Raw genomic sequence first — 18,714 nt, forward strand, 5'->3', positions numbered from 1 at the left:
ATCCCTGTCAAATTACCCAGGACATTTTTCAAAGAACTAGAACAAATAATCCTAAAATCTATACTGAATCACAAAAGACCCAGAATTGCCAAAGCAATACTGAAGAAAAGAATGAGGCTGGGGGTATAACCCTCCCAGACTTCAGACAATACTGCAAAGCTACAGTAATCAAAACAGCATGGTATTGGCACAAAAACAGACATATGGATCAATGGAACAGAACACAGAACCCAGAAATAACCCCACACACCTATGGTCAATCTTCAACAAAGGAGGCAAGAATATACAATGGAGAAAAGACAGTGTCTTCAACAAGTTGTGTTGGGAAAGCTAGACAGCTGCATGTAAATCAATGAAGTTAGAACACTCCCTCACACCATACATAGAAATAAACTCAAAATGGCTTAAAGACTTAAACATAAGACATCATAAACTTCCTAGAAGAGAACATAGGCAAAACATTCTCTGATATAAATTGTACCAATATTCTACTAGGGCAGTTTACCAAGGCAACAGAAATAAAAGCAAAAACAAACAAAAGGGATCTAATAAAATTTGTAAGCTTTTGCACAGCAAAGGAAACTATAAACAAAATGGAAAGACAACCTATGGAATGAGAGAAAATATTTGCAAATGATGCAACTGACAAGGGATTAATTTCCAGAATATATAAACAGTTCATACAGCATAATAACAACAACAATAAAAAAAAAACCCAACGCAATCAAAAAATGGGCAGAAGACCTAAACAAACAATTCTCCAATGAAAATATGCAAACGGCCAATAGGCACACGAAAAGATGCTCAGTATCACTAATTATCAGATAAATGCAAATCAAAACTACAATGAGGTATGACCTCGCACCAGTCAGAATGGCCATCATAAAAAGCCCACAAATGATAAATGCTGGAGAGGGTGTAGAGAAAAGGGAACCCTCCTACACTGTTGGTGGGAATGTAGTTTGGTGCAGCCATTATGGAAAACAGGATGGAGAGCCCTTAAAAAACTAAAAACAGACTTACCATATGATCCAGCAATCCCACTCCTGGGCATTTATCTGGAGGAAACTCCATTTCAAAAACATACATACCCCAATGTTCACAGCAGTGCTATTTACAATAGCCAAGACATGGAATCAACCTAAATGTCCATCACAGATAACTGGATAAAGAAATTGTGGTGTATACACACACACAAACACCCACAAACACACAATGGAATACTAGTCAGCCATAAAAAAATAAAATAATTCTATTTGCAGCAACATGGAGGGACCTAGAGAGTATCATACTAAGTGAAGTGAGTCAGAAAGAGAAAGACGAATATTATATATCACTTATATGTGGAATCTAAAAAAAATGACACAAATGAACTTATTTATAAAACAGAAACAGACTTACAGACATAGAAAACAAACTTATGGTTACAAGTGGGTAAAGGGGGTGGGGAGGGGTAAAATGGGAGTCCAGGATTTGCAGATACTAACTACTGTAAATAAAACAGATAAGCAGCAAGGTCCTACTGTATAGCACAGGGAATTATATTCAATATCTTGTAATAGCCTACAATGAAAAAGAATAGGAAAATGAATATACATTTGTATAACTGAATCACTATGCTGTAACCAGAAACTAACACTACATTGGAAATAGACTATACTTCAGTTTAAACAAATGAAAATAAAAGGAATACACTATCTTAAAAAACAAAAACAAATGGACTTAGTGAACATAAACAATGAATGCTGAGATACACAACCCCCTCCCTTACCCCTTAATCCCAGAATATTAGCAACCTGGTTTTTTATCCACCCGGTGAGAGATATACACATACATAGAAAAATCTCAAAGAATATATATTGAATGTTAATAATCATCTCAATGGGTGAGACTACTGAAGAGTCTCACTTTCCATAATATTTATTTCTGTAATGTTATAATGTTTTATGACAAGCACATACCACCCTTCCTCCTGCCAAAAAAATAATAAAAATAATTACATAAAGATCAGAGACAATAAAAAGAAGAAAAATGCCCCTTATACTAGATAGAACTAAAGAGGTCTATTAGGCTCAAAATGCCTATGGAACTCGGTTTCTTACCAAAAGCTACTGTGACTCAAGTCCTTTGCTTTGACTGAAATCAACCCTGCCATCTTGGCTACAGTTTATTGGATCAGAATCAATGCACAAACTATTACAACCATATGCAGACCAACATCACCCTAGCCATATGGCTAACCAACTTTCTCATGAATAGTGGGAACTCTGTCCAGTCAGAGAGGAGTTTATGCAGAGTAACAGCAAACCAAACTATCATACCTCTCTTGAGGATGTTTACTGCTAAGTACACAAAGAAAAGACAGGTCATTCCAGTTCAGGTGAGAAAACGTCTATAGAACCTAAAGTATTATTCAGTCTCAACTGGGACTCAAGGTGACTCTTTTAAGGCTGATAGGACAACTTCATTCCAAAGTATTTGTCAATAAACCTACACATACACAAACACATACCCCCAGAAAACCAGACAGACAAAAATGTTATCACTTCACAAGTTCAAGAAAATTAGTTGTCAGAGCCTCTCAATGCATCAGCGTTCCCTCAAGAATACAGACAAAAATGATGAAAGAATAAGAGCCAAATGGAAGAGATAATGTATTTTCAAATTAACTGCAAGTTAGGACTATCAAAGTATGCACCATACATCATTTTATTTCTTTTCCTTTATTTTTTGGCTCTTTTCCAATTACCAAAGGCTGGACATGAAGGAAAGGAGAGATAAAATTCAACGTAATATAATTTGGCTGTGAAAAAGGAGGTTAAAACCAAGAGCAAGAGTGAGATTGTTTCTGAGCAACATGAACTTAAACCAATAAAATAAATACTCCTTTGATAAGACTCATTCTCACCTTTCCTGTATGACAGATCTGTAAGTCCATCACCAGATACTTATTTCATAATCATTTCAGTTTAACTATGGAACAACTCTGGAGTGATAACATGATAAAAGGTTACAACTAACTGAAAATTTTAAATAAATTATAACATAAATCATGACAAAACAAAGACAGAAATCAGTTATTTTTTTCTTCCTCCACTTACTAGTTGTTACACAATGAAGAGTATTTGCCTGGTGCTTAGAATTTAATGCTTCTATGGAAATCACTAGCTGTCCTTCTAGCAATGCTCCCTTTGATACTTCTGCTGTTTCACACTTCCAGCGAATTATTAAATATTTCAGTATCTGAAAAGGGCATAATTCAAAGAAAACAAAACCTTCTTTAGAAATCATGGTAATAACAAACTTGTATGATACAGTTAAATTAATAATTCTCATTTCCAAAAAATATCCTTGCTTGCAAAATGTCAGATTTACATTTGTTCAGAACAAAGCATTGTGTCTAAACAGAAATTGCTAGGGGAGTAAAATTAAAAGAGACAGTGAAATTCAATACAATGTCCAACAAGACAGGAAATGGAGACAAAAAAATTGCTTTATTCAAATGATAAGTTCATCTGGAAATAATAATTTGGAAAAACTAAGTGGGAGTGTGTTGTTCCTGTTTCTTTCTCTCCCCAAATAAAAGCCAACATTAAGATTATGAATAAGAATGACATCTGCTTATGAATCATCTTTACCTTTCACTAAATCAACACTTCTGTGGGTCAGAATACTAGTTAAGAGCACTGGCTCCAGAGGCAGATGCCTGGGTTTGAATCCCTGATGAGCCATATTCTAGCATATAACTTTAGGCAAGTTACTTAACTTCTCCATACCTCAGCTTCCTCATCTATAAAGATGTGAACAAATCTACTACATGTGGCTACTGCTGAATGTAAGCCAAATAATATGTGCAAAATGCTTAACACATTGCCTAGCACATAGTAAATACTTAACAAATATTAACTATGATTTCTAATAAACTCATCTGTAGTAAAGACTGCACATAGTACTTTAAGTTGGACAGGTCTCCACGATGTCCTCAAAAAACATTTACTCTTAATGAGACAAATTTAAGGTAAAACATATTGTATTTAATTCTGATTACTATTTATGAAAGTAGACTCATTTCGACACTAAGGTCCCATAGCGGAATTTTTACTACTCCTTTTTTAAAAAGGCAGGGAGATCCTAGTATAAGAATTTGGGAACTAAGATCTTAATTTGTACCAGTTTATAAGGACGGTTTCCACGCATTTCTACAGTCTAACACTTTCCTTCACACATCCTCCGACTTACTGTGCTCCCTGTTAAGATTTTTCCCGCAGTTTCTTTCTCCATAATGAGAGAGCAGTTGGGAAAAGAACACTGGCTTGTGAGTCAGAAGCTCTGGGTTCTATCCTAGCTTCTGTCATCTGTAAAATCTAATTCTCCAACTTTCCTTGATAACAAAGAAGGCAGGAAAACTGGGAGAACTCGAGGTGCCTTCAGATCAATCCGTTATGGCTAGCCTATGATTCTATTTTACCTGTCTAGTATCCCTTACGAGGTCAGTACCTAAGAATTCAATTAGGTAACGACTGTGAAAACACTATAATGAACAAAGGTGGCGAGTTGGTGCCAGGTGTTTAGTCCCACCCTCCGGAGCCGAAGAGACCTCCAGACTGCGGTCTGTGTTAGCTGGATTTGTGAGGACCCCGAACCGCAGCCTTTCATCACCTAGATGCTGTAGGAGCTGGGCCAGGAACCCACTCCACACCTCGGTTGACCCAAGGGCCCGAAACAGCTTTCCCTCGTTCCCATTGTGCACCGGTTGGCTCCGACGCCTCCACCCCACCACGGTCGCCCATTCCCTTCTTTCTGTGCGCCCATCCAGCACCGGGCGGGTCCTCCTGGACTGGCGTCCAGGCTTGAACCTGGGCGCCCACTAAGGTTTGGCAAACACTCAACTTCCCGAGCCTGGGTTTACCCGGCGGTCACGTGGGGCGGTGCCAGCTTCTCCGCGTGGGCGACCCGGCCGCTCAGCCGACCGCCGCGCCCTCAGCTGAGGAAATACTCCGCACCCAGCAGCCCAAGGGTTTTACCGCCTGAGCGCTCCCACGCCCCACGTCTCATCTGCTCCTCACACCCCTGCGTGGGATAGGCTACCCTTCACCGAATCCTATCATTCCTGAACCTTCATTCTCCCCTTCAGGCAACGCCAATCCCCTCTGCCCAAACTTCGCGACCTCCTCACAAGGCCAGTCTCCTCAAAGTGTCTTTCTCTGCTTTCTGTCCATTCCTGGCATCACCTCGCAGATGGCCGCGGCCGTCCCTTCCATTCCTCGCGGGGAGCAGCAGCGACGGCCACTAGCGGTTCGCCAACCAAGGATTCGACCTTCGACCACCGCCCGCGCCCACGCCCGGCCGCGCGACACTGCCCTTTCCCGCCCGTGCGCGCGCCCGCCCCGCCCACCGGCCCGCTGCGCCTGCGCACTCGGCGCCGCCCCGCCCCAAAGCCGCCCCAAAGCCGCCCCAAGCGGCCACACTATCCGAGACCTGCTCGGAATGGTCCGGAGGGTTCCGCAGCTTCGGCGGCCCGTGGGCGGATGGCGGGGCGGGCCGCGGGGTTAGGGAGACCCCGCAGGCGGCGACCGAGACTGGAGGCGATCAGGAATGAGGCCAGGCTACGACTCCTCCTTCCTCCCGAAAGAACTTTCCCACGGTACCGCGGAGGTGCAGCCCTCAGCTCTCTGCCTCCGCCCAGAGAGGGGCTGCTGGTGCCAGGTGCGGGATCCCAAGCCGGTTTTTGACCCCCAAAGCAGTCTCACCTCCTGTGGGGGCTGCCCCAGGTGCCCCAGGCCAACCTCTGGTTCCTAGACTTCGCAAATTAAAAAACAGTTAAGCCTGAATTTCAGATTTTAAAAAATCAAAATCATACATGTATTATTTGGGACATGTGTATACTAAAAAGATTATTCATTGATCTGAAATTCAAGACTGGGCGTCTTGTATTTTATCTGGCAACCTGTCCCAAGCAGGTCCCCAGCTTAATCCCAGGGTGCCTAGCCAGCCCCAGGCAGGATCTGGAAGGGAGCAAGCCCCCTCCCCAGGGATAGGCCCCTTTCCCCACGTTTGACTCTGCATTAAATATGCCAAGGGCAGGAGCTGGCGTTCTTAGTCTCTAGCTAACAGGAGAAGCTCTGGGGTTTTCCAAGAGTGTTCCCAACTGATAGGAAAGTACGAGACTCCAGCTGCTAAACTCTGGACTGTTCAAGGAGAGTGAAAAAGGCTTGAACCCAAACTGATGGTTTGACAGCTGGTTCCTCAGGCATCCAAAAGAAAACTGGTGAGAGAGAGAGTCCTGCCTGGCAAAGAGTTGCCCAAGGAGAAGGGTGGGGCAGGGTGTTGGCTGCTTTCCTTCAGGGAAAATTCTTCCACCCCAGCTCCAAGAAGCCAGGACTAAACAGGACAGGCAGGGAGCTGGCAGGGTGCCTGTCCAGTACACAACCTCGGTGCTACTCCGGAGAACGTGTCTACTGAGACCTGAATCATAGTTTTCTGGATCTTTGCTCTGCACTGTTGACCACCCTCCCCATCTCTGTTGCAAACAGGTAGACCTTTTGGAGAAAGCTGGGTTTTACTTCTGGAAAATTCCTCATAATACCATCTCAGACTTGATAAGAGAGCTGACACATGAGGAATCATTGGAACCTTCCTCTCCCTTTCACTCTCTTCTCTATCTGGTGTTCCCCTTAGGAAGGGGAGTTGCCAAGGAGAAGGGAGCTAACATTGATAACTGCCTACCTGTTGATGGATACCACTGGTTCTTTATGTAAATTTTTTTCACTCTCACGAGTATCTTGTGAGATAATTGTTATCGTTACAATTTGATAGGTGAGAAACCAAGGTGCTGAAGACATCTCTTTGAAGTATTTCCCATGGAGAGTGTTGACTCAGCAGAAAATGCCCCACCTTGAGGATGGCATTGGGAAGGACCAGAGAAGAAACAGCTGCCAACGTAGAAGTACTTCAGATGAGTTGGTTTTGCCGGCTTCCAGCCCTTGTCCTTGGACACAGTGAGCCTCAGGAATGAATACACAGTGGAACACCCAACACCATTCTAGAGGCAGGGGAGGCCTAACAGAGGTGGCCAGGAACACCGCCGCCCTCCCTATCAGATGTAGGCAGGAATGAGGAAGGGAGCCTGTCACCTGAGGGCCTGCCATCAGGACTTCCATCGCATGAACCATTGTAGTCAGCAAAGTTTGATGCAGGCTTGACGTTTGAGGGACACCTAGTCTGTGTTAAGTGGTCTTCACCTCTCTGTATGTATCTTAAGTCATCCTTCCAACCTCATAAGGGAAGTGTTATCATTGTTTTTTAAATGATGAAAATGAAGTTCCAAGAAGAGGTTGTATGACCCTGAGTCTGTAAAATGGCAGAGCCAGAACCTGGAATAAAAATCTCTTAACCATTCTCTGCTTCCTCACAGCTGCCCAGTGCATCTCCCAAGTGGATATGACCTACCGGTGTGTCTCAGAGTTCTGGAGTGTGGGAACATTAACCTTACCATGAGAAGCCAACCCCCTAAGACAGTGAACTCCAATACCCTTATCGCCCTACAAACTAAGGCTTGAATGAACCACAGCTCCCACCCTTCTTTCACCCATCAGTGTGTGCCCCCATCCTGTTTGGGGTCCAGTAACTAAAATACTATTGGACTGACTCCACATTATTAAAAGGGTTTTTACTCAGACCCCATGCTCAGAGCAATAGCGTGTTTGAGCCAGAAGGGACTTTAGAGGTTATCACTGATCTTCAACAAATGGAGAAATTTGAGGCCCAAAGAAATTAAATGACCTGTGTAAGGTTAAGGTCACCTTAGTCAACCAGGTCAACCAAGGAGCCTTTAGATGCCGCTCTAAACGTTTTCAGCCCCGACATTCAGGGTCTTATTAGCAGGGTCTTCAGGGGCCAGTTCTCCCCAGTCTTTAGACTGAGTGGCATATTGATTCTGCTTGCATTCCTACACCTCCCTCAGGATTTGGATTATTGTTGTACGCCCACTTTGGGTATCCTGTTTATTCTGAGAAGAAATCCCCTGTCTGGCCCACCTGAAGAGCCCCAAATTGATTCTGACCCAACCCCAAGAGTTTGAGTGGCACCAGAACATCCTAGGGAATGCTACCAGGTGAACAGTGACATTTTAGGGACTGTTGAGCTGTCTTTCCCTTTTGAATGTGCCCTGTGTACAGCATTCCTGGCTGCTTCTTAGGAGCTGCCTTGTTCTCAGGCTCCCCTAGAACATTCAAAGGCCCTGAAGAGATGACCCTAGGAAGTTAGGTGGAAAATATCCCCAAGGTCCCCCTTATTAGGCTGTTGCAAAACTAAGTCCATTTGTGGAGTTTGTTTCCCCCGGGAAACTGAAAAGAAACTGTTTCCCATATAGACAATAGGAAAGGGTTAAACTGCTTCTCTTGGGTCCTGAGCCAAGTCTGTCCCCCACCAGTTCCCATAACCGGGTTTCCTGAAATGGAGCAAGTCCCAGGTGCCTCTCCACTAATCACATCCCTGGAAATGGGGCCAGGAAGCTCAGATTAGCTCATCCCTTCACCTTCTCGAGGCCTTCTCCACCTGGAGCACAGAATCTGGGGCAGCTTCACGACTCACCTCCCTCTGCTTTCCTATCAGGGGTCAGACAGGGATGTTCTCGCAGAGGAATATTAGGTTATGGGGGCACTAGAGGCCACAGGGGTACTGACTTTTGTGCCAATTCTTGAACTGCAGCAAAGGAAAGATTCTCCCCTCAAGACAATACCAATATTCATATAACTAGAGTATTTTCTTCTTCACCTCCATTCCCTATGTTTTCTTCCTCTCTTTAGAATGACTGACTGTGATACTGGGTAGCTTCCTGTTTTTCCTGGCCAACAATCACCCTTTGCACAGAGACTCTTATTTCTCATCCAACCAATAGCAGGTTCTGGGGCCAGCCCACGAGAGAGCATTCTTTTTCTGCTAGTGTCCAGTTTCTTGTCTTCCTAGATAACTAATAAAATCTATATCACCAAGTGCTTCTGCTCTCTGTAATTGGCTTTTTAACTTTCTCTCTAGGCAGGGCTCGCTTTGTCCTGCCAGCTAGTGTCCACCGGAAAGGAAGTATTCTTTGTGGCAGTGAAGACTTGGGAATGGAAACAGCAGTGTAATCTGGTCACATATGGCCAAGTAAACCTATTGATTCAAAGACCAGCTGATCAACTTCATCTGAAAGACAAGCAGGCTGTCTAGGATAAAGATTCGTCTTCTAGAGCTTCATGAGAGAGGGCGCTGGCTCCATGTGGTCAATCTTGGTTCAATCTTTGTATGATTACAGTACTCTAAAGTATTTTTCCAGGAATGTTTGTGTATGAAGTCTTTAAAGCTACTAATATGGAACATTCGTTGAGCTTATTTTTCACTAATCTCTAAAGATGACTTGATTTTCACCCATTTGAGTTTTCAGGCCACTTCTATGTTCTGTTTTCCCAACTTTCATTCTCACCAGTTGAGAAGAGGCTGTGGGAGCAAAAGTCTAAAAGGGTCAGGATGTCTGAATTCTTTTCCCCTTTTACCACATACTTTAGGTGTTATGTTCTAGTTTTCAACAACTAAAATAGGGAAATTCTCCCAGGAATATGGTTAAAATAACATCTGTGAAACAATTTGAGAGTTTTAGAATCTTTAAATTAGAAGGAATCTTAGAAGTCATTCTATCTGGTACCTCCCAACCAGAGGAGCAATATTTTTTCCAATTCATTTCCTTTAACTCCACCCCTCCTCCTGAGTAGCCAGCCTCTCTCTACCTCCTTCCTCAACCTCTTCCTGGTATCCACAGTAGAGAATTGATCTAGTTTGCATATTTTGCTTATTTAAGATTGGGAAACACCTCCCTAATTTCATGCAGTAGTCATTCCAGCTGCCCTGACAAGTTGGTATCTAGCTTTTACTTGAATTGTTGAGTTTCCTTGAATGGACAAATTTACTTGAATTGTTGGGGAATTTGCCACTTCAAAGGAAACCCATTCCAGATTTGGACAGCCATAGTTTGGTAGAGTTTTTCATTATATTGAACTCAAATCTCCCCCACTTTATCTTTCACGCATTGGTCCTACCTCTGCCCTTTGAAACCACAGAGAATCCATCCAATCCCTTTGTAAAGGGTAGAGGAGAAACCCAGGACTGTTACTGCGAACTTGCCACAGGGGTTCAGACCCGGCCTGGATGACTGTATTACAGATCTCCTTTGCTCTATAGACCAGTTATGTTCCTAGAATGTTGTATAAACCCAGTTTTGTGTGAATCAGATCATTTTAAACATACTGGGAAACTGACCGAAAGAAACCCTGTTATCAGTTCTTTCATTAACTGAAGAATCCTTTTGTAATGCAAATAGTCTTCCCAATTAATCTTTTTATCTTTTGCAAAGCTAGACTTTCATATGTTATGTTTTATTTAAGGGAAGATTTGCCTACAAAACAAGTAAAATAATGACAGTAGCAATAGCTAACATTTATTGAGCCCTAAGCTGGCACCAGGTGTGTATTATGTAATTTCTCACCACAACGTCCTTTAAAATGAACCCCTATTTTCAGGAGAAACTGAGGTTTAGAGAAGTTAAATAACTTGTCCAAGATCACGCAATGAGAAAGTGACGGCCCAGAATTTCAACAAGGTCACAAGACTCTGGAACCTTGTGTCTTCACTGCCAGGAAGTTTCAGATGCCAGTAATAGTTGAAATGACCAGCTCCTAGCTATGTGCGACAGCACAAGTAAATCAGGCTATGATACAGAAAACTGACCTGAGAGTTCTGCGGCTTCAAAGATGTACACAGAATCTCCTCTTTTTTGGGTTCTGGCACTATAGGTTTCCTAGCACAACTCACATTTTCCAGTGCAATTTGATCAAGGAACCCCAAAGACATCCCTTCAGCTACTAGTATTAAGCAGATGCTGCCAAAATTTATTTCAAGTATGTGGTTATCATCAGACATTTTTTTCAAGGGAGTCTGTATTCCCAGAAGTTTGTGGTACAAGCTTCTTAGAAAAAAAAATTAATTCATTACTGACAGGTAAAATCAAAAGCACTAAGAATCATGGTTGATCCTCACCTGTTCCTAGGTGGGCTGGAACCATTAAAATGACTTTAGGGCCCAGTTTTTAATGGTGTTTCAGTTTGCAAGTTAAAAATAGTTTGGGAGGGATGATCCATAAATAAGTACTGTTTTGAATCCAAACTGGACAAAGATAAATGGATGTAATACTTCTGTGTCCTCAAATCAGTTCCAGTTTCTCCAATTTAGTCAACAACAGCATGCACTCAAGACATTGTTCAGCTCAGAACACATCCCTCCAGACTCCTAGAACCCCAGACTTTTCTACACTGCATAAGGCAGCTCCAGGTCGGACTCGTCTGTCCTCCGGCCCCTCCTCCAGCCACCCACCATCAGAAGACCCCATTTGACTTAAGACTTTATCTTGGCTCATCTGCAGACTTTTGCTTTTAAATACATACTCATTCTTTGCAAATCATGTCTAAGTTGATGTTACACTAGCCTCCCGGTCCACAGTAGTCTCAGAAAATCAGGTCAGTCCTTGTAAGACACTGGAGCTCCCCTCGCAAGCCCACATTTCTGACCTTTACTTGTACAGCAGACTTGTTTATAATCTCAAGTCATAGACTTAGATGAAGAAATTTGTAATTTTCTGTATTTCTCAACCTAGCTCTTCAGCTCCCATTTCTAGTAGTGGAAGAAAAATAATAAAACTTGCCAATTCAAGACAACTCAGTCATTTCAAGTTTTAAACTCAGCCTTTTAGGATTCTCCTCTCAACCCCCTTCTCCTCACCATGTCCTAGTTTGGGGTTTATGTCTTATTCTGACATCAGGGAAGGGGCCTCAAGATCAGGTACCATGTTCTGTCTCTCTTGCCTAATTGATAAAGTGCAGCTTCCTCCACTTGGTCTCGACCATTGGGCTGTATCCTCACTGCATCTGCTGCAGAGTTCTCTGGCAAGTGGAACCTCTGGTCCTGGTGTAGACAAAGAGCAGTGATTGCTTCATGGGGACTCGGTGGCTCCCACTTTCACTCTTCCTGGTACATCTGAGCCTCCATCTGGTCCCCGCCTTGGGTCATGTATCCCTTAGCCTCCACTGTGGGGTTCTCACTCCCTCACTCCCTCACTCCATAGCAGTCCCCACAGGCACCCAGTTCTCAGCTTTCTCTCTTATCCTCGACTCAGGGGCTGGGCACTGAGGAACTTTTCAAATTTCCTCCAAAGGTCAAGGAGCCAAGGAGACTTGGGCTCAAGGGGTGAGAAGGCTGGGCATGGTGAGGAGATGGAATTTATCTCAGACCTACTTTGCCTACACAGGTGACATTGCCACTTCTGCTCTGTGACAGTTGCCCTTGTTAGCACAGGGTACTTTGAAAGGCTGTGTCTCCTCAGAGTACCAGGAATGAAATGGAGCATAGGCCCCTTCTGACTGTTGTTTGGTGGTCAGACAGAAAACAAAGCCCCGTAGTTGCATCTAAACTCTCCTGCTCTCCTTCCCCAGTCCTTTTCAGTTCTGCTCCAAGCCCAACAAGGATTATATTTTCTGTGTGGAGGGGGGAAACTCACATGTTCTTCCCAGTTTGACAGTTGATGGCATAAACCCTGAGCTTTCGGTCTATCAGGTTCTGCTTCTTGACATTTAAAAGGAAGCTTCTATACTGACAGGCATATGTAGAATAGATAAACAAGATTACACTGTATAGCACAGGGAAATATATACAAGATCTTGTGGTAGCTCACAGTGAAAAAAAAGTGACAATGAATATATATGTGTTCATGTATAACTGAAAAATTGTGCTCTACATTGGAATTTGACACAACATTGTAAAATGACTATAACTCAATAAAAATGTTAAAAAATAAAATAAAATAAAAGGAAGCTTCTGAAAAAAAAAAACCCTCTCAAGAAGCTAGCTCTTACAATTTAAAAAAAAAGAGAAGCTTTCAAGGACATCTTCTCCACAATAGACTTTATAAGGTCTAGTTAAGAGTTCAAAAACCAAGACTTTGAGAGGGAGGGTGTAGCTCAGTGGTAGAGTGTATGCCTGGCATGCACCAGGTCCGAGTTCAATCTCCAGTACCTCCATTAAAATAAATAACTAAATAAACCTAACTACCTCCCCCTACCCTCCCCCCAAATCCTAGACATGTCATTTCACCTGTGAATATTTCAGTAGTCATCTTCAAACATAAGGACTGTATATGTGTGTGTGTGTGTGTGTGTGTGTGTGTGTATATATATATATATATATATTTTAAAACCTTAAACAAACATTTGTTTCATTAAACAAACAAACAAAAAACACCAAGACTTTCATTCTGATGTTCTGTATTGTCCCTGTGCAGGGGGCAGTACATCTGGAAAGCTCTTGCTGCTGCTTAAGTGATGGGGGACAGACTAAGGGTTAAAGAAATGAAAAACACAGTGTTTGGTATGAAAACATCTAGTTTCATCTGCTCACAACAAGGAATCACCTTCTTTCCCAAGGTCTTTTCTGTTATTCATTGATTTATTACACAGATATCTACATGCCTGTTCTGCCAGGGATAACACTGTGAAATGGATGTCCTCTCTTCCCTCACTGAGCGCACGCTCTAAGAGGGACACAACCAATGGGAAGTGATGATCCAGTAAGGAGTGATGCCAGAAAGCCCCTGTCACAGACTTGGAAGCGACGCCGAAACTGAGAAAAGGCTGAGTAAACTTTAGGTGGATGGAAGAGGAAGATTCTAGCCAAAAGGAATATCAGGTTCAAAATCCCACAAGCATGGGAAAAACTCCAATAGGTTCCTTACGTCTAAGACATAGACTGTCAAAGTGAGGAGTGGTGAGAAATGAAGCTGGAGAGGTAAGCAGGGCATGTAAATTCTGTTAAGAACTTGAGATATGATTCCAAAGGCACTGGGGAGCCACTGAAGGGTTTTCAGCAGAGGAGTGATCTGTTAGATTGTTGTGTTAAAAAGACCACTCCAGCTGAAGAGATGTGGATCAGATGACCCAGGAACAATATGTAGAATGAGAAAAGGGCCTAGAATAAAACATCATCACTGATAATAGCAACAACAGAATTACTTGACAAGCAGAAAAGGAACTTACAAAAGAAACAAAGGAGAGACCACAGGGGTTGAAGGAAAACCAGGAGAGGGTGGCCACCCTAAACCGAAAGAAGAACACTTCAAGAAGCAGACACAATTAGAGTCAACTGCTGCCAAGAGGAACAGTAAGCTAAGCAATTGGAAATTGACACTGTATTTAGCAATAGGATTATTGACAGTTTGTTGGAGGAGGCTTTAGAGGAAAAGTTATATTGTATTGGATCAAATCAATGGCATCAGTGCTCATCTATCCCCTCACTTACCATCTGTCTCTAAACTGATGTCTTCCAAATGTATATCTTCAGTCCAGACCTCCTCTTTGAGCTCCACACCCAGATACAATTGACTACTCAGTATCTCCAAGACCAACAGTCTCTCTATTCAAACCTCATCTCAGCAAATGATACCTCTCTTCTTCCACCTACAGCTAGTAGGTGGCAAAACTTGGTTTTAAACCCAGGAATCTGACTCCAAAATTGATGCTTTTAATGACTCTGCTATACTCCCTCTCTAGCAGAGGGGAAAGAACATCTTAGGAATCAGAAGACGTGGTGTCTCTATCATGAACTAACTTTGTGTGCTCAGGCATTCACTTAAATGTCTGAAGATCAGTTTGCTCATCAATCAGATGAGAATGAGAATGCCTACCTTATGAGTCTTTTAAAAAGATTATGAAATGCTGAAAAGGGTAATTCACTATACACAAGATATCATGCTAATCATGAGACCTAGTATCCTTGTCTTCCTGTTGGGTCACAATCTAAGAAGCTGTTGTGGAGACCCCCGTTTCCCATAGCCTGTTCAGCAGCAGAAGTTTGTCTAATTCTCATGCCATCAGCTTCAACATCGCTGACCAAGTCTCCTTGATGACGAACAGCACACCTTGGTGCTCCCTTCCCCCTGAACACACTCACTACTACCTCTGGGAACAGCTGCAGCTCATGCCTTCACTTCTTTAATTTTGTTGCCCAAAGAAGTGACTGTTGAAAAATACATAGCCTGAATTACAGCAAATGGTGAAGTGCACCCTGGAAGGCCAAGTTTCATTTTGGTGGTAGAATCACTGTTCCAGTTTACAGTGGAATATGGAAAAGAACTTCAAGGTCATCTTTTAGTGCAACCAATTCCCCAACCCTTCTCCCAACCCATTTTATAGACTAGGAAAACTGAGGCCAAGTAGGTGAGATGATACAACTAGTTTGGATTGCTCGCGAGGCATTTTTTTTAACCTTGAAAATGTTTTCAAGTAGGTTTAACACAAATGATTTCACCTTACCAGAATCGTACCTGGAAAGTACTTCAGTTACATATATATTTGTTTCAGTATGTATACCTTTTTGGAAAGGAGCAAAATCCTAAAATGCCGTTACCCATAAATAAATAAAACCTTAAACAAAGAATTCACACAAAACCCATTCTTCATATTGTTCTTACTTGGCCATTTCAGGCATTTCCCTGGTAGAAACAGATCCACATCTTCAGGGGCAGTATAACCTAGTGGTTAAATTCAGACTGCTCTGTATAAAGCCCAATCTATTATTACTAGTTTATCTCTGAGCTTAGTTTCCTAGTGTGAGAGAACAGTACCTACCTCTGAGAGCTGGAATGGGGGTGGGGTGGGGTGGGGTCACATGAGATAATGCACTTTTGGCACCTACCTAGCACTCTATAACTTTACTATTTGAGCATAATTCTTTCTTCTCTTAAGCAGATAATTCCCCTTGGTTAATGACCTTAGACCTTAGACCACTCAGATGCTACTAAGCCAAGGAGAAACCCAGCTGTATCAGGCCTAGAAATGTCTGTCCCCACCCCCATTCCCTTTTAAGACAGTGAGTAGGCCGGAATTCTGGTTGATAAATGAGAGGAGCTGAGAAGGAGCTGAGAGGAGCTGCAGTGATGACTGTTCCGAGAATCTGATCTGCGAGGAGACGAATCTCCACATGTGCCATGGAGATGCTTTGGGAAGAAGAGCTGGCCTACCTGCCCGAAGGAGGACCAGACAGAGAAGGAATGGATGAAAGAAATGCTTAAAAGGAGATGGACTGACTGGAGGTGCCCAAGAGGAAAATCTGAAAAGGAAAACAGAGGCTGAATATTGGGAAACCTTCTAGGCGGTGAGTGCCATTAAAGGAAGGATTGCGTGTCCCGGGGATACAGATTTTGGGCGAAAAGCGGAGTAGGGACAAAGGTGGGGTACTCAAACTGCGGATGTATAGCCCCGCAAGCTGTGGGGGGTACCCAGACGGCCCAGGGGTGACCGGGGTCGGCGAGGACCAGAAGGCGGGGCTCTGGGGGCACTCACAGGGAAGGTGGGGGGTCGGGAGCCAGCGGAGGAGCCAACTCCGCATTCGCCCGGGGAAGGTCAGCGACCCCAGGCCAGGGAGCTGTGCGGAGACCCGAGAGGGGCCGCGGTTGCCATGGCGCCGGGCGGAGAGGGGGTGACTCGGGCCCCGCCCCGAGCCCCGCGGGGCCGCCGGTTCCAGATGGTCCCGGGCCTCCCGCGGGAGCCGGCGGCCTGCGGCAGGGGGAGGCTATTGTCCTCCTTCCGCGGCGCCGCAGTCCCGCCGCTCGCGCCCGCGCGCCGCCACGCGCCCCGCCGCCGCCGGCCCCGCGCGCCCCCCGCGCCGCTCGCGCCCCGTGACAGCGCCCGCCCGCCGCCTGCTGTGCGCCCCGCCGCCGCCCGCAATCGCCCGTCGCGGCCGGGCTGCGGGCGCGGCGACGACCAGTGCGCCCCCGCCCGCCTCGCTCCCGCCTGCCCAGCCGGCGCTTCGCACCGAGGTAGGTGCCCGCGCCCTGGCCCGCTTTGTCCCGGCCGGCGGGGCGGCGCTCTTTGTGCAACCGCGTGCGGACGGCGGGGTCGGGGTCAGGGTCTCGGCTGGTCCAGGGATCCGGGGTAGGAAGATGCGGCGCCTGGCGCTTGCTCCTGCCGGTTCCCGGGGACAGGATGGAGAGTCAAGTGCCAGCTACCCAGGTACCCGTGTGCGGGCGGAAGGGGGTCGAGGCTTGCGGGACACGGGCCTTTCCGGAGCCCAGAGAAGAGTCTGGAAGAGTTGGGGCCGACAAACGTGTTAAGGGATCGGGTCGCTGGGCTCGGAGCGTGTCTGACAGCGCCAGCTGTTCGCGTCGCGGAGGCGGACTGGCCGGCGCCGGTCCAGGTGCTGCGGCCGCTCTCGGCGGTCTCTGCGAGCTCCCCGCTCCCTCTCAGGACCTGCCTGGGGCTCCCTCTGAAGCCGGGTGGGCTTCTTCTCATCGCCTCTTCAGTAGCTAGTTCCATGCTCTCCTTTATGTGTGTGTGTGTGAGGGGGACACGGTTGGCTATGGTGACCGGAATACTGGCAGAGGGAAAAGGCAGAATGAAGCCCTTGCGGGTGGTAGGGAAAAGGCGAGGTAAGGTGCCCCGGTGGCCGAGATATGCAGAGGGCTTGGAGTCCGCCGGCACAAGAACCAGCGGGCAAGGCCTCCTCCTGGGGTGTTCCAACTCCAGCACCACAGCCGGCATTTACCATCCACTCTGGCTCGGAACGACTTTACCCCATTAACCCCATGGCATTGCATGCTTGTCTGAGCTGCAGGCTTGCCCCTGTCCTAACCTGCTACATGCTGTCTCCGTGGGTTGTTTCTCAGCTGCCCTCCTCCCCTCTGCCAGCAGCCACAATTCCAGCACTGGAGAGGCACGGGCAGGGTATCCACAAACCGGTTTTCCTTGAAGGTTAAGGGGGCAGAGTGAATTCCAAATATGTGTCTTAGCTCGAGGTGCTGGGCATCCTCCTGACATATTCAGAAGAGGCAAAGATTAGGGGGAAAGGGTTAATAGGGATCTTAGATTTGTCCCTTAGAGAAACTGATGTAACCCATTGGGTACAGGCTTGGAGGAGGGGCATAGCAAAGGAATGAAAATTAGTCTGAATAATCCTTCCCTGAGCGGAGGATTCTAAGGGAGAAGATCAAACAAAAATTCAGTCCCACTCTTCAGCCCAGTTCCTAAGTTCGTTGGAGGAGAGTTCCTGGTGCTTATTAGGAACACAGCCTTGAGGGGAACAGTTAGGGTTTTGTTTCTCTGTTTTCTGTTTGCCTTGAGTGCATCTTTCCTATGTTGTCTTAGGAACCCTGAGTTTGTGATTTCTCCTTTTATGTCTCTGCTGGTGCACTCATACTTTGAGTCAAATAAAATTTTTACTTTCCCAAAGTTCCATTTTCTTCTCATCTGTTATTCATCCTGCTGTCATTTGTTGAACTCTGCTTCCCAGTAGCGTCTCTAGTCATATCGTCATCCTTCTGTACATCTGTAATTCGCCTGTGTCCGGCCATCAGCTCTGTTTGTCTCATTAGATCTAGAGTTCACTCCATCTTCATTTCCCGCTCTCATTGCCTGAGGCTTCTGGCTCTTTGTGGGCCTTGGGGTTTCCGAGGGGAAATGGTATTTGAGTTTAGCCTGGGATAGAGCCTAAACAGACCCAGAAGTTAACCTCAGGTTACACTCACCCCTGAAACTTTGTGTCTTCTCGGTCCTCATAGCTTCCCTAACTAATTCTAACTGCTTCTCATCTTTGGACAGCAGTGGTCCTCAAAGTGTGGTCTCCAGGCCAATAGCTTTAGTG

General features: G+C 45.1%; 2 protein-coding genes and 1 long non-coding RNA gene across 9 annotated transcripts in view; 2 read left to right on the forward strand and 1 right to left on the reverse strand.

Annotated features, from left to right (window-relative positions):
* The window catches only part of TOP6BL (TOP6B like initiator of meiotic double strand breaks), a 64,993-nt gene extending 59,622 nt beyond the window's left edge, over nucleotides 1-5,371 (reverse strand). For 2 of the 4 annotated variants that reach the window (XM_064492089.1, XM_064492088.1), the window contains exons 1-2: nucleotides 5,232-5,371; nucleotides 3,102-3,243 (exon numbers count right to left, since the gene is read on the reverse strand). In XM_064492089.1, the coding sequence (XP_064348159.1) occupies nucleotides 3,102-3,243; nucleotides 5,232-5,261 (172 nt within the window). In that variant the 5' untranslated portion in view covers nucleotides 5,262-5,371. The remainder of the gene's footprint in view (nucleotides 1-3,101; nucleotides 3,244-5,231) is intronic. The other 2 variants (XM_064492090.1, XM_064492091.1) reach the window with 1 other exon arrangement.
* Nucleotides 5,372-5,475: 104 nt separating this feature from the next.
* LOC135322565 (uncharacterized) lies at nucleotides 5,476-7,398 on the forward strand. Its single transcript, XR_010383230.1, has 2 exons — nucleotides 5,476-5,706; nucleotides 6,817-7,398. It is a non-coding gene; the product is annotated as an uncharacterized LOC135322565 (long non-coding RNA).
* An 8,440-nt stretch (nucleotides 7,399-15,838) lies between these two features.
* SPTBN2 (spectrin beta, non-erythrocytic 2) overlaps nucleotides 15,839-18,714 on the forward strand; it is a 37,149-nt gene continuing 34,273 nt past the window's right edge. For 2 of the 4 annotated variants that reach the window (XM_010998159.3, XM_031448237.2), the window contains exon 1: nucleotides 15,839-16,230. The gene's annotated coding sequence lies outside the window, so the exon portion shown is untranslated. Of the gene's footprint in view, nucleotides 16,231-16,831; nucleotides 16,895-18,714 lie in introns of those variants that run through there. The other 2 variants (XM_064492096.1, XM_064492095.1) reach the window with 2 other exon arrangements.

The sequence above is a fragment of the Camelus dromedarius genome, chromosome 12, assembly GCF_036321535.1.
Source record: "Camelus dromedarius isolate mCamDro1 chromosome 12, mCamDro1.pat, whole genome shotgun sequence".
Lineage (NCBI taxonomy): Eukaryota > Metazoa > Chordata > Mammalia > Artiodactyla > Camelidae > Camelus > Camelus dromedarius.